The sequence below is a fragment of the Aptenodytes forsteri genome, unplaced genomic scaffold, assembly GCF_000699145.1.
Source record: "Aptenodytes forsteri isolate BGI_AS27 unplaced genomic scaffold, ASM69914v1 Scaffold216, whole genome shotgun sequence".
In the NCBI taxonomy this organism is placed as follows: domain Eukaryota; kingdom Metazoa; phylum Chordata; class Aves; order Sphenisciformes; family Spheniscidae; genus Aptenodytes; species Aptenodytes forsteri.
Genome location: NW_008796114.1, coordinates 2,708,990 through 2,721,847, shown reverse-complemented (window position 1 = coordinate 2,721,847; position 12,858 = coordinate 2,708,990). Strand labels below are relative to the sequence as shown.

The window sequence follows — 12,858 nt, the reverse complement described above, 5'->3', positions numbered from 1 at the left end:
GATGCCCCATCCCTGGAAACATTCAAGGTCAGGTTGGACAGGGCTCTGAGCAACCTGATCTAGTTGAAGATGTCCCTGCCCACAGCAGGGGGTTTGGACTAGATGACCTTTAGAGGTCCCTTCCAACCCAAACTATTCTATAATTCTATGATGGTTTTGGGGTTCCCCCCCCCCTTTAGTGATATTTATACCTTCAGCTGTTTTTGCACCATTATCATAGTACCTTTTCTGGCTCAACCCTTTAGGTGGTAATTGATGTCTTTTAAAATTCTCTCCAGTTTTTCTGGTGCTCAGAAACCCTGTGTTCCTTGTGTTAGAGAGGGAGCATCAGAAGAAGGAACGATCTAAAGTCCTACTGTGTTATATTTTTAGTTTTATATGTCTTCTAATGGAGTGGATATTTCTTGCCTAACCTAATTTTGCTGTAAGGTCATTCTCTGATTTCCGGATTCTTTCTCTGTCCCACAATATCCTACCATTTTAAATAGTGCCAGAGTCCTGGAGGAGCAAAGCAAATGTATGAAGCATTCTTTAAGTGAGTTGAGACTAACTTGTTCTCCAGGACAGAACCTTCATTTTTGTGTCTGGAGACTAACTCCTTTTCTTCCATATCCTGAGTGCCCCATTTTCCAGCCAGATAGAAGCAGTGAACTAGGATACCATATGAGGGCTTTTACCATTCATACTATTATACTGTCATGCTGTTCCATCTGGACAGATGGAAGACTAATTTGAACATCATACTTGGCACCGGTTTGAGTTCATAGTTTGGATTAAGCTGTATTTGATATAAACCCATCCCTCATGACCATGTAAAGGCAATGAAACATTAGCGAAGGTGATGTGAAGATGCATTAGTCTAAAATCTGCTAGTACTTGGCATTTCTGGCTGAAATAGACACAGTTAGAGAAAAAAGGAGCAGTCTGCTATTTAGGACTGGATTCTATATGTGACAGCTTACCTTGTATATGAAGTTTGGCAAGTCCTTCAGCCTGATGTTTCACTGTCTTGTCTATTACGGGGGTCAGAGCACAGCCGTTCCTCACTGCAAAGAGTCTGCATTGCTTAATTTGCCTAGAGCGTGTTGATAATCATGGGGTTAATAATTACATTAAATTTGTCAGCATCCAATACAGTGATGAATGGAAGAATACTTTCAGATGTTCAGACAGGATCAATTTGTTTAAGAGACAGCAGGTAAACCACCTTAAGAAGAGGACGATTTTAAAAAAGCCTAGATGTGTGTTCTGTGAAAAAACCACTAGGGATTTCGAAGGGAGCTATTGCACATGATTCAAGTGTCTCTTGAGGAATATATGCAAATAAATAAACCCCTTAGGACCTTCAGTCATATTTGTTATGTGGAAATATGAATTGATAGAGCACTGAAACAGGTGCTCAGAGAAGCTGAGGAATTTCCACCCTTGGAGATGTTTAGGAGTTGCCTGGGCAAGATCTTGAGCAGCCTGATCTGGCTTTGGAGTTTGTGTGCTGTAAGCAGAGGCTTGGACTAGAAACCTCCAGAGGTCTCTCCCAGTGTAAATCTTTCTGTGAGTCTCTGAATCTGTGTGATCTCAAATTCTCTTACAAATAGGTCAGCTGCATTATCCCGGTTGTACAGATGATATTTCAGTTCATGGAGATCCCCAGGGAACAGGAGCAACATCTGTGTCACTTTGGAAGGAGACATGAAGCTGTTGAATAGAAATGTCTCCTAAGCGTGTGGTAGTGCTTCGTATCTCTCTCATGTCTTGTCATTCTCCAGCTGAAGTGTCCGATTTTGCCGATTAAAGCATTGCTCACTCTCCTCCTGCTACTCAGAAAATCTTAGAGAAGCAGATGTTGGGCTGGGGAGGAAGCAAAGGGTCACGTTCTCGCAGGTGGGAAGCACCAAGATCACAGGCCATGCGTCAGGTGGTAACCTGACCTCAAGTAAAGTCAAAGCTGGTTCATTGAAGGGCATGTGACGAGGAGAGGCTTATTCTCTGCTTCTCAAATGCACACCTTCCCCACCTATACTCTGAAAGAGTGCGGTAGGATAGCTGCTCTTGAGGGAATCTGATAAACAGACAAGGGGGCACAGTCAGTATCCTTCAAGCTCCCTTGAGTTCTTGTTGTTGACAGATGGCACAACTGCCAAGTTTACTACAGATCCATGTGTGAAATGTCATTGGTAAGCGCATGTAGCTACTTCTGAATTGTATATAACCAACTGCATTTCAAGATTAGTATCTGAAGACAAAGACTAGATTAGGTAGTTAGGAAATTCAGAGGAGTTGGAGATATGTGAGTACTTAGCATGATGATTTGGGTAAATAATGGGAGGAGGTGTGCAGTACCCTGTGATATTTCTGAGCTGATGCTGCTTCTTTTCCTCCACAGGCACCATCAGTGGCTGTGTGCCCTGTTAAGTATTCCTTGGCAGCAGGAGGAACAGATGCAGGACATTTCTGCAGCCTGTTTGATAGTGTAATACCTCTCAAAACCTTCAGAGATGTTTCACAGTGCTGCTGAAGTCTATGAGACAGCCCTGAGGGTGGCAGCCTCATGTGAACTATTTTGACCTTCTTTTGTACCTCCAGAAAGCCTGGTCAATCTCTTCAGACCAGAGCCAGCTCTTTCTCAGGATGTTAGAAAGCAATTAATATTCTGTGATCATATCTTGTACCCCCAAAAAGGAGATGAAAAGATTTTTGAGAGATTCGGAAGAGGGAACCAGAAAGGAAAAACAAACAAAAAAAGATGAGCTGCATCTGTCTGAGAGTTTCTGTGTCTCTATCTCCCTGCTTGGGTACATTCAGGTCTGCACCTCTGACTGTTAGCAGATCTGCCTTTTCATCTTTAATGCTATTTGTGAAGGACCATTTACCTTACCTTTTCCTTTTGATCTCTCTTGCTTTCTGCTCCTCTAGCTTTATGGCCAATACACAGACAAGATAACTGACTTTGCAGAGAAGGAAGCAGCAAAACTACTGAATAAGAAGCAAGCCCAAAAGAACAATGAAAGACCCCTGAAACGTGAGAGTCAAGTAGAGATCAAAGAAGAGCACTATTCCAAATGTCAAGGTAGGGACAATTCATCTTTCATTATCCTATGACCAGATATTGGGTAGGCAAGTCAGAGAGCCAGAATTTAAGCAAGGCAAAAAGACAAGAAAATTGTGACTGGGGAGAAGCAGAGAAGGAAGGAAAAGGAATCACAGTGGATCCAAAAGACTTTTTAATGCCAGCTTTCATCCTAGGAAGAGCCAAGATTTGTTTGGAAAAAAGACCAGTCCCAAGTTAATAATTTTTTCCACAACAGATCTCTGTAACAGGAGGAAAAGGACCTTCTTGAGTCAAAGTTTTGCTGCTAGTGCACAAGATGTTAAATTCCCCCCTCCTCCCTTTGTTGTTTTTTTTTTTTCAAACTGCATCAGATTTTGCAGGACTGTGTAGGAGAGGGATGGGTACCAGTCCTTCAACACTAAGGCCATGATGCTTCCAAATAAATCCTTATTATAGTCAGTTCTCAGCATAGGAGAGGAGAGACAGACACAGGCTTCATCTACGTTCCCTCAGCTTTTCTGGTTCATTCTTCCCTCCACAGACTGTGCTAGACGCATCCAGAAATATGTTGCCAAGAAGCTTGGAGAGGACTGGATTTTCTTGGTTCTGTTGGGTCTGGTCATGGCGTTGGTGAGCTGGGGAATGGATTATGCCAGTGCGAAAAGCCTACAGGGTGGGTCCTTTTCAGGTGTTGCAAAAGCACACCGTAAATGATATGAATGTTTTACAAAGCCCAGTGACCAATGTTCCTCCTCCTTTAACATCAGTGTCCCATCCTCATCCCTTGCTGCCTGGAAAGTTTGAAGTACTTGCGACATAGTAGAGAAAAGGTTAACTAGGGAGAGGTTCTTTAAAGGGATGGCAGGGAAAAATTTGGAAGTAAGCGGGCAGAAACAAAGGATATGTGTATGAGTCAAAGACAAACCATTATTTTGAATCCCTTTCCCTCCCGCTCCTTTGAATATGTAGGGACACAGGGAAGTGGTACTGTGTTCTTTCCTATTATACTGGTTCCCATCCTCCCCAGGTCTATTGAGCACATGGGGGGCAGGGAGGGGAAGGGGCTCTTAGATGCCCTCCTGACACTGTTTCTGCTTTTTACCTCATTATTTTTCTTTCTAATTTTTTTTATACAGTGCCCTGCAGTTTCCGGCTACCTGGACACATAGTGCTCTCTCCTTTGGCTCTTTTCACAAAGATCTCCTAATCACTGTCTTATATCACAGAATCATAGAATAGTTTGGGTTGGAAGAGACCTTTAAAGGTCGTCTAGTCCAATCCCCTGCAATGAGCAGGGACACCTTCCCTGCATTTTTCCTGTGGTCCCTCTCCCTTTTGCCAGCTGTAACAATTAGAAGACCTTTCGGGTCCCCTGCCCTCCCTCTCGGTGCACACATGCACACACAACATTGCCCACACCCTGTTAACTGCACTGTTCCTTTGTCCTTACTCCCAGTGTCCCACTCCTGACCTGCACATGCACACCAATCCTTTCCTCTCAGTGCTCTTGGCTGCTGATGTCCACCAGACACTGCAGTTCCTCAAAGCTCCCAATATTCCTTCAGCCCAGTGTTCCTCCCGCTAGAGCTTCCCCATCTACCAGGTGTCTGGCTTACCCTACCAGTCTCAGAGGGCCTTTGTCCTTCATACTCCCTGCAGCTGAGTTCTTTGGTTGGTTTTTTTCTTTCCCTCCACCAAGTCTCAGCCTCCTGCTGTGTGAGGAGCCAGCTCAGGCAAAGAAGATGAACTGCACGTGAGCTGCAGTTCAGTTTGGATTCTCGGCAGCTCGTGCTGTTGTACCTGACTGAGCAATGGTACCACTGCTGTTTTAACAGTTGGCACAGATCCCTTCATGCTGCTGCTCTAAAAGGCAAATCATAAGCAGAGCTTTTAAGCTAGTTTTTAAGAAAGAATGATTTTTCGTGTGATTGAGATGGAGGAGAGGGCACTAGCTGTTGGTGGACCACTTTATTATCCTTCAGGACCTACATAAGGCCCTCAGGCTGTCAAATGAAAAGACCCCGTACAGTAATTCATCCTCACAACTGCATGTAACACACCTCTTCTTACACCACATTTGGGCACAGGTATTAATAGTGTCTAAGAACAGAGAGACACTTCTATCCATTCCTACAGAATGCCTGTTTTATTTGGGAACTCATACTCAAAATGTAACAAGGCTTGTCTTAGAAAATGAGGACTTTAGGATAGCATTTCTCAGGGACATTTAGTATGGGTAGGTTTAGCAAGTGTGCGATTCTTTGATGTCTACCAACCTGTTTGGAGCAGCTGTGGTTACTTACAACTTCTTTGTTTGTCTGTCTACAGCCTACAAGTGGATGTACAGAGAGCTGCACCCGAATGTTCCTATGCAGTATCTGGCGTGGGTCACATACCCACTTGTTCTTATTCTGTTTGCGGCCATTTTCTGCCACCTCGTCTCTCCACAGGCTGTTGGTGAGGGCAGAAGGCATGGCAAGATCTGTTTCTGTCTGTCTCTTTTTCTTATTCCATTTGCCTGTGGGTTTTGTTCATCCCCTGCTCTGCTGTTGTTTTCAGGGTCTGGGATCCCAGAGCTCAAGACCATTATGAGGGGAGTGGTCCTCAAGGAATATCTCACTCTCAAAGCTTTTGTGGCCAAAGTTGTGGGCCTCACAGCTGGGCTTGGAAGTGGCATGCCTGTGGGGAAAGAGGTAAATATTGCTGTTTTCATGTGCAGTTAGTGGCCAGGGTCTGGTAGGTGAGAGGGGTTGTCTGTGGAAGAAGAGTCTATAAATGTTTTCTTACCTTTGCCACCATTCCTTTTCTCAAAGCTCTGCTCTTTCCAGCAACGCTTATCTTCCATTGGCCATTTTCCTTCTACTTTGAAAGGCTTGATATAGAAAACATCAAAGAACTCAAGTCAGGTAGTCCTTAAGAGGGAAAAAAAAAAGAAGACTGGAGGACTGGCTGAGATGGCCAAAGAGAAATTATGAGATCTGCAATGGCTAGGTGGTTGTCAGTAACCAGAGGGTAACCCTCTCTGATTTTCTCCTCCTCTTCTTTTGCAGGGTCCTTTTGTGCATATTGCCAGTATCTGTGCTGCAGTACTCAGCAAGTTCATGTCAATCTTCTGTGGTGTGTATGAGGTAAGGCACATGTCTGCATACAGCTCTTCCACAGGTTGAACTCCTAAGACACATAGGATAGTGTTGGCAGGCCACAAAACAGAGAGGAGATATATGGATTGAAGTTCACCGTACTGCTATAGAGCAGTAAAATACAAGCCAAAGAAAATGGTAGTGGGAGGCCAGATATACAGTCAAATAACTGTGCAGGACCACCAATGTTACCTACCAATTACACAGAGGCTGGTTAGGAATATGCATTTGACAAGTTTTCAATCTCATGATGCTGATACCTTTGCACTGTGATCATTGTCTGTATAAAAAAGTAGCTGCAGACAAAGATCAATTTGTCTTTAAGCCAAATTTATACAGCATTGCTAATTATAGACACTGACACTGTCTCTAGGCTTTTGCTGTCGCAGAACAGCCTCTGCAGGCTGATCATTGTATTGACTAGTTGTATAAAAAAATCTATTAACTGCATATATAGCTAAATGTAGGAACTGCTTTACATACAGGCTCCTAGCAGAAACTGGCTGTGTAATACAACAATGGGAGGTGCTGTTCTACTTGAGTAGATCCTGTCTGTGCATAAGGACCAGATGTCACTGCTGAAGACCAGCTGACAGTACTAAAGACTGCACTAAAGTGTGTAGAGCCTGCTATTTGTAATAGCAATGGCTGAATCTGCTGCTGGCTGTTGCTTTGTTTCATTGTTCTGGATCCTAATCCCTTGGCTTTGCTCCCTCTAACCCCAGCATGCCCTTCTCTGGCTGCACTCTCTGTTCCAGAATGTGCATAGGCAGTTCGACCTCCTGGTGGCGGCTTGCGCAGTTGGAGTTGGATGTTGCTTCGGGGCTCCTCTTGGAGGCAAGTGTCTTCCTATCTGTGACATTTAATGTACAACTCATTTAGCCTCTTGCTGTGAGATCTCCTGCTCTCAGGCAGGTTCTCCACAGATACCTCTCCACTCAAGCAACACAAGTTCGTTCTTTTCTCATGTAACTGGTGGCAGTGAAAGAAAGGGAAGGTCATAGGAAAAGTGACACCTATTAATGTGCTGATTTCTAATGATGTAGCTTGTTCAGTCCGTGCTGGCCATAGACATTGTTCAACCTGGAGAGCACCAAGGTCTGTTCAGAAATCAGTAAGGATCGAGTAGAGAACAGAAGTTAAAAAAACCCCTTCATGTAGGGAGTAGCAACATCTAAGGGAAGGAGATGATGGCAAGTATGACAGGAAGTGATAATGTGAACAGGAAACTACTATACGAATACTTCATCAGTGGACTGGAGAACAGAAATATCAGCGTGTAAAGTTTTGGGCTCCCCATATAAGAGAGATGCGAAGGGCCAGTAAGATGGTTGGGAGGTTGGAGTAATGGTATATGAGGAGAGGCTTGAGGAGGCTGGGTTTGCACAGCCTAAGGCAGAAAAGGCTAAAGGGGGATGGTCTAACTGATATCATCAACCATCTAAAGGGGGATTTTAGCAAAGATTGATCCAGGCTCTTTTCAGAGGGGCAGAGTGTAAGAGGCAACGGGCACAACTTGCAACAAGGGAAATTCTGACGATGTATAAGGAAGATATGTTCCCCTCTCCCAGGGGTGGTTCAGCACTGGCACAGATGCCCAGAGGGTCTGGGGAGTCTCCACCCTTGGAGAAGAACCTGATCTAGCCTTGGAATTAGCACAACTCTGAGCAGGGAGTTGGAGGAGACACCTTCAGTGGTCCCTTCTCACTTTTCTATGATCCTGCTGTGAGGAGAAATGTGGAAATTTATCTCTGTCCCCTCGCATTTGTACTAGTCTTCTGATTCACAGAATTTCCTTAAACAGCACATGTGCCAGAGGCACATGGTAACTTCTTCCTAAAACAGTGGAAATGTATTCATAAATCATTTGTCTTAAAATGTTCTCCATTCTTTGTTGTGCTTTCATTTCACTTTCCTCCCATGCACTGCCCCAAACCTCTCTCCATGGTTATTGTGCCCAGAAGTTTAAGGAGTTTTGGAAATGTGATGTTTTATCTAAGTTGACTTTATTTCTTCTATGTGCTACTTTCCTGTTAGTCTTCAAATGGATGAGTTAGCTGACAAATTCAGCATGGTCTTGCATCAACAATAATAATGATCTTTACTCTGGTTTGCTATTAAAAAGAAGGCACGAACATAGTTTGTCAGCTACAAATTAGAGGTTCTTCAGTTGATAACCTGAGAAAAGATGCGCCAGGAAGAAAATCAGGTCCAGCAAGAGAGAGACTGAGAGCTGTGTATATGTGGGCAATATAGCAAGTTGGAGACAGCCTGAGCTGAAGACTGAGGCTTCAAGGCAAAACTTGTAAGTCTGCCAAAAACTGTGAGAGAAAGCAGGTTCAGAACCAAGGATTAGACCATAGTCAGGTGGAACCATCGGTAGTATACAGAAGAACAGGGTATCTCTCTTAATGGTAAAAAAAAACAGTGAAAAACAAATGAACAAACAAACAAACAAACAAAAACCCTTCCATAACACAGTCTATAGTTCTTATTTGTTTCTCTGTACCTCTAATTAATATAGTCTTAGAAACTGCAGGACACATTATACATTGTTCACTAGGAGAGGCTAGAGAAGAAAAGAGAAGGCTAAAGGGGGAGTGGTCTAATTGCTGTCTTCTGTAGCTAAAGGAGATGTTAGAGAGACAGAATAGCCAAACTCTTCTCAGAGAACAGTGAAAGGACAGGAGACAACAGGCACAACTTGCAACAAGGGAAATTCTATCTATGCATTAAAAAAAATTCTCCCCTTGCCCCAAAGGTGGTTCAGGGTGGCACAGGTGCCAAGATAGGCTGGGGAATCTCCACCCTTGGAGGGGCTCAGGGCTCACCTGGACAAGATCCTGAGCACCCTGATCTAGCCTTGGAGTTAGCCCAGCTCTGAGCAGAGAGTTGGAGAAGCCACCTCCAGAGGTACCTTCCAGACTAAAACTTGCTGTGAGTCTGTGATAACATTGTGGTATGGGAACAAACTGAAAGTTATCATAGCTTTTGTAGCCCTAGTTGGGTTCCTTTTATGGATTCACACCAAACTGCCAAATGTGATCTCCATTACCTGGGAGTCATGTAATCTTTAGCTGACCTTAATCCAAGATATAGTTTGCAACTTCAGATCATATTGCCCAGGGTGTGTCTTGGTGTTCACACCAAACTGCCAAATGTGATCTCCATTACCTGGGAGTCATGTAATCTTTAGCTGACCTTAATCCAAGATATAGTTTGCAACTTCAGATCATATTGCCCAGGGTGTGTAACTTCTTGGTGTTGTTGCTGGTTAATGAGGAGCCCTCAAAATAGATTTGAAAAGCCAATTTAGCCCTTGACAAGCAAAAGGTGCCCAGCCTACTTTTTCTGAGTGCACTCTGGAACAGCCTCTGCAGGCTGATCATTGTATTGACTAGTTGTATAAAAAAATCTATTAACTGCATATATAGCTAAATGTAGGAACTGCTTTACATACAGGCTCCTAGCAGAAACTGGCTGTGTAATACAACAATGGGAGGTGCTGTTCTACTTGAGTAGATCCTGTCTGTGCATAAGGACCAGATGTCACTGCTGAAGACCAGCTGACAGTACTAAAGACTGCACTAAAGTGTGTAGAGCCTGCTATTTGTAATAGCAATGGCTGAATCTGCTGCTGGCTGTTGCTTTGTTTCATTGTTCTGGATCCTAATCCCTTGGCTTTGCTCCCTCTAACCCCAGCATGCCCTTCTCTGGCTGCACTCTCTGTTCCAGAATGTGCATAGGCAGTTCGACCTCCTGGTGGCGGCTTGCGCAGTTGGAGTTGGATGTTGCTTCGGGGCTCCTCTTGGAGGCAAGTGTCTTCCTATCTGTGACATTTAATGTACAACTCATTTAGCCTCTTGCTGTGAGATCTCCTGCTCTCAGGCAGGTTCTCCACAGATACCTCTCCACTCAAGCAACACAAGTTCGTTCTTTTCTCATGTAACTGGTGGCAGTGAAAGAAAGGGAAGGTCATAGGAAAAGTGACACCTATTAATGTGCTGATTTCTAATGATGTAGCTTGTTCAGTCCGTGCTGGCCATAGACATTGTTCAACCTGGAGAGCACCAAGGTCTGTTCAGAAATCAGTAAGGATCGAGTAGAGAACAGAAGTTAAAAAAACCCCTTCATGTAGGGAGTAGCAACATCTAAGGGAAGGAGATGATGGCAAGTATGACAGGAAGTGATAATGTGAACAGGAAACTACTATACGAATACTTCATCAGTGGACTGGAGAACAGAAATATCAGCGTGTAAAGTTTTGGGCTCCCCATATAAGAGAGATGCGAAGGGCCAGTAAGATGGTTGGGAGGTTGGAGTAATGGTATATGAGGAGAGGCTGAGGAGGCTGGGTTTGCACAGCCTAAGGCAGAAAAGGCTAAAGGGGGATGGTCTAACTGATATCATCAACCATCTAAAGGGGGATTTTAGCAAAGATTGATCCAGGCTCTTTTCAGAGGGGCAGAGTGTAAGAGGCAACGGGCACAACTTGCAACAAGGGAAATTCTGACGATGTATAAGGAAAACATGTTCCCCTCTCCCAGGGGTGGTTCAGCACTGGCACAGATGCCCAGAGGGTCTGGGGAGTCTCCACCCTTGGAGAAGAACCTGATCTAGCCTTGGAATTAGCACAACTCTGAGCAGGGAGTTGGAGGAGACACCTTCAGTGGTCCCTTCTCACTTTTCTATGATCCTGCTGTGAGGAGAAATGTGGAAATTTATCTCTGTCCCCTCGCATTTGTACTAGTCTTCTGATTCACAGAATTTCCTTAAACAGCACATGTGCCAGAGGCACATGGTAACTTCTTCCTAAAACAGTGGAAATGTATTCATAAATCATTTGTCTTAAAATGTTCTCCATTCTTTGTTGTGCTTTCATTTCACTTTCCTCCCATGCACTGCCCCAAACCTCTCTCCATGGTTATTGTGCCCAGAAGTTTAAGGAGTTTTGGAAATGTGATGTTTTATCTAAGTTGACTTTATTTCTTCTATGTGCTACTTTCCTGTTAGTCTTCAAATGGATGAGTTAGCTGACAAATTCAGCATGGTCTTGCATCAACAATAATAATGATCTTTACTCTGGTTTGCTATTAAAAAGAAGGCACGAACATAGTTTGTCAGCTACAAATTAGAGGTTCTTCAGTTGATAACCTGAGAAAAGATGCGCCAGGAAGAAAATCAGGTCCAGCAAGAGAGAGACTGAGAGCTGTGTATATGTGGGCAATATAGCAAGTTGGAGACAGCCTGAGCTGAAGACTGAGGCTTCAAGGCAAAACTTGTAAGTCTGCCAAAAACTGTGAGAGAAAGCAGGTTCAGAACCAAGGATTAGACCATAGTCAGGTGGAACCATCGGTAGTATACAGAAGAACAGGGTATCTCTCTTAATGGTAAAAAAAAACAGTGAAAAACAAATGAACAAACAAACAAACAAACAAAAACCCTTCCATAACACAGTCTATAGTTCTTATTTGTTTCTCTGTACCTCTAATTAATATAGTCTTAGAAACTGCAGGACACATTATACATTGTTCACTAGGAGAGGCTAGAGAAGAAAAGAGAAGGCTAAAGGGGGAGTGGTCTAATTGCTGTCTTCTGTAGCTAAAGGAGATGTTAGAGAGACAGAATAGCCAAACTCTTCTCAGAGAACAGTGAAAGGACAGGAGACAACAGGCACAACTTGCAACAAGGGAAATTCTATCTATGCATTAAAAAAAATTCTCCCCTTGCCCCAAAGGTGGTTCAGGGTGGCACAGGTGCCAAGATAGGCTGGGGAATCTCCACCCTTGGAGGGGCTCAGGGCTCACCTGGACAAGATCCTGAGCACCCTGATCTAGCCTTGGAGTTAGCCCAGCTCTGAGCAGAGAGTTGGAGAAGCCACCTCCAGAGGTACCTTCCAGACTAAAACTTGCTGTGAGTCTGTGATAACATTGTGGTATGGGAACAAACTGAAAGTTATCATAGCTTTTGTAGCCCTAGTTGGGTTCCTCTTATGGATTCACACCAAACTGCCAAATGTGATCTCCATTACCTGGGAGTCATGTAATCTTTAGCTGACCTTAATCCAAGATATAGTTTGCAACTTCAGATCATATTGCCCAGGGTGTGTAACTTCTTGGTGTTGTTGCTGGTGAATACCACCCTATGTATTAATGAGGAGCCCTCAAAATAGATTTGAAAAGCCAATTTAGCCCTTGACAAGCAAAAGGTGCCCAGCCTACTTTTTCTGAGTGCACTCTGGTACTCTTTGTTTGTCTATTTGTTTTGGTCTATCTGGCTACTCCTGTGCTGCTACACAGCACCAGCACTCTCACACAGTGCTGGGTCCTGGGAGATGCCATATGCCACAGGCTGTTCCCAGTCGTTGCGGTAGGTGTCTCTATCTCATACTGTTCTTCAACACTGTCCCATCAGGCTTTGCACCTTCAAACAACTCTAATTACCTCTTGCTATACTGCAGGCCGTGTTGCGTATACCCTCAGTTTCAAGCTGTTAATCACCATGCTGGTGGGCTATAACACAACCCTCCCACTATTCCAGACACTTTGAAACATAGTGACAAAGGATGAGGAAAAGGCTGAGGTACTTAATGCATTCTTTGCCTCAGTCTTTAATAGTAAGACCAGTTGTTCTCCGGGTACCCAGCCCCCTGAGCTGGAAGACAGGGAC

General features: G+C 44.0%; 1 protein-coding gene across 6 annotated transcripts in view; it reads left to right on the top strand.

Moving 5' to 3' along the window:
• Window positions 1-12,858, top strand: part of CLCN1 (chloride voltage-gated channel 1) — a 76,161-nt gene that overhangs the window by 30,902 nt on the left and 32,401 nt on the right. For 5 of the 6 annotated variants that reach the window (XM_019474106.1, XM_009287143.1, XM_009287142.1 and 2 more), the window contains exons 2-6: window positions 2,914-3,067; window positions 3,591-3,722; window positions 5,378-5,506; window positions 5,609-5,742; window positions 6,100-6,177. In XM_019474106.1, the coding sequence (XP_019329651.1) occupies window positions 2,914-3,067; window positions 3,591-3,722; window positions 5,378-5,506; window positions 5,609-5,742; window positions 6,100-6,177 (627 nt within the window). The remainder of the gene's footprint in view (window positions 1-2,913; window positions 3,068-3,590; window positions 3,723-5,377; window positions 5,507-5,608; window positions 5,743-6,099; window positions 6,178-12,858) is intronic. The other variant, XM_019474107.1, reaches the window with a different exon arrangement.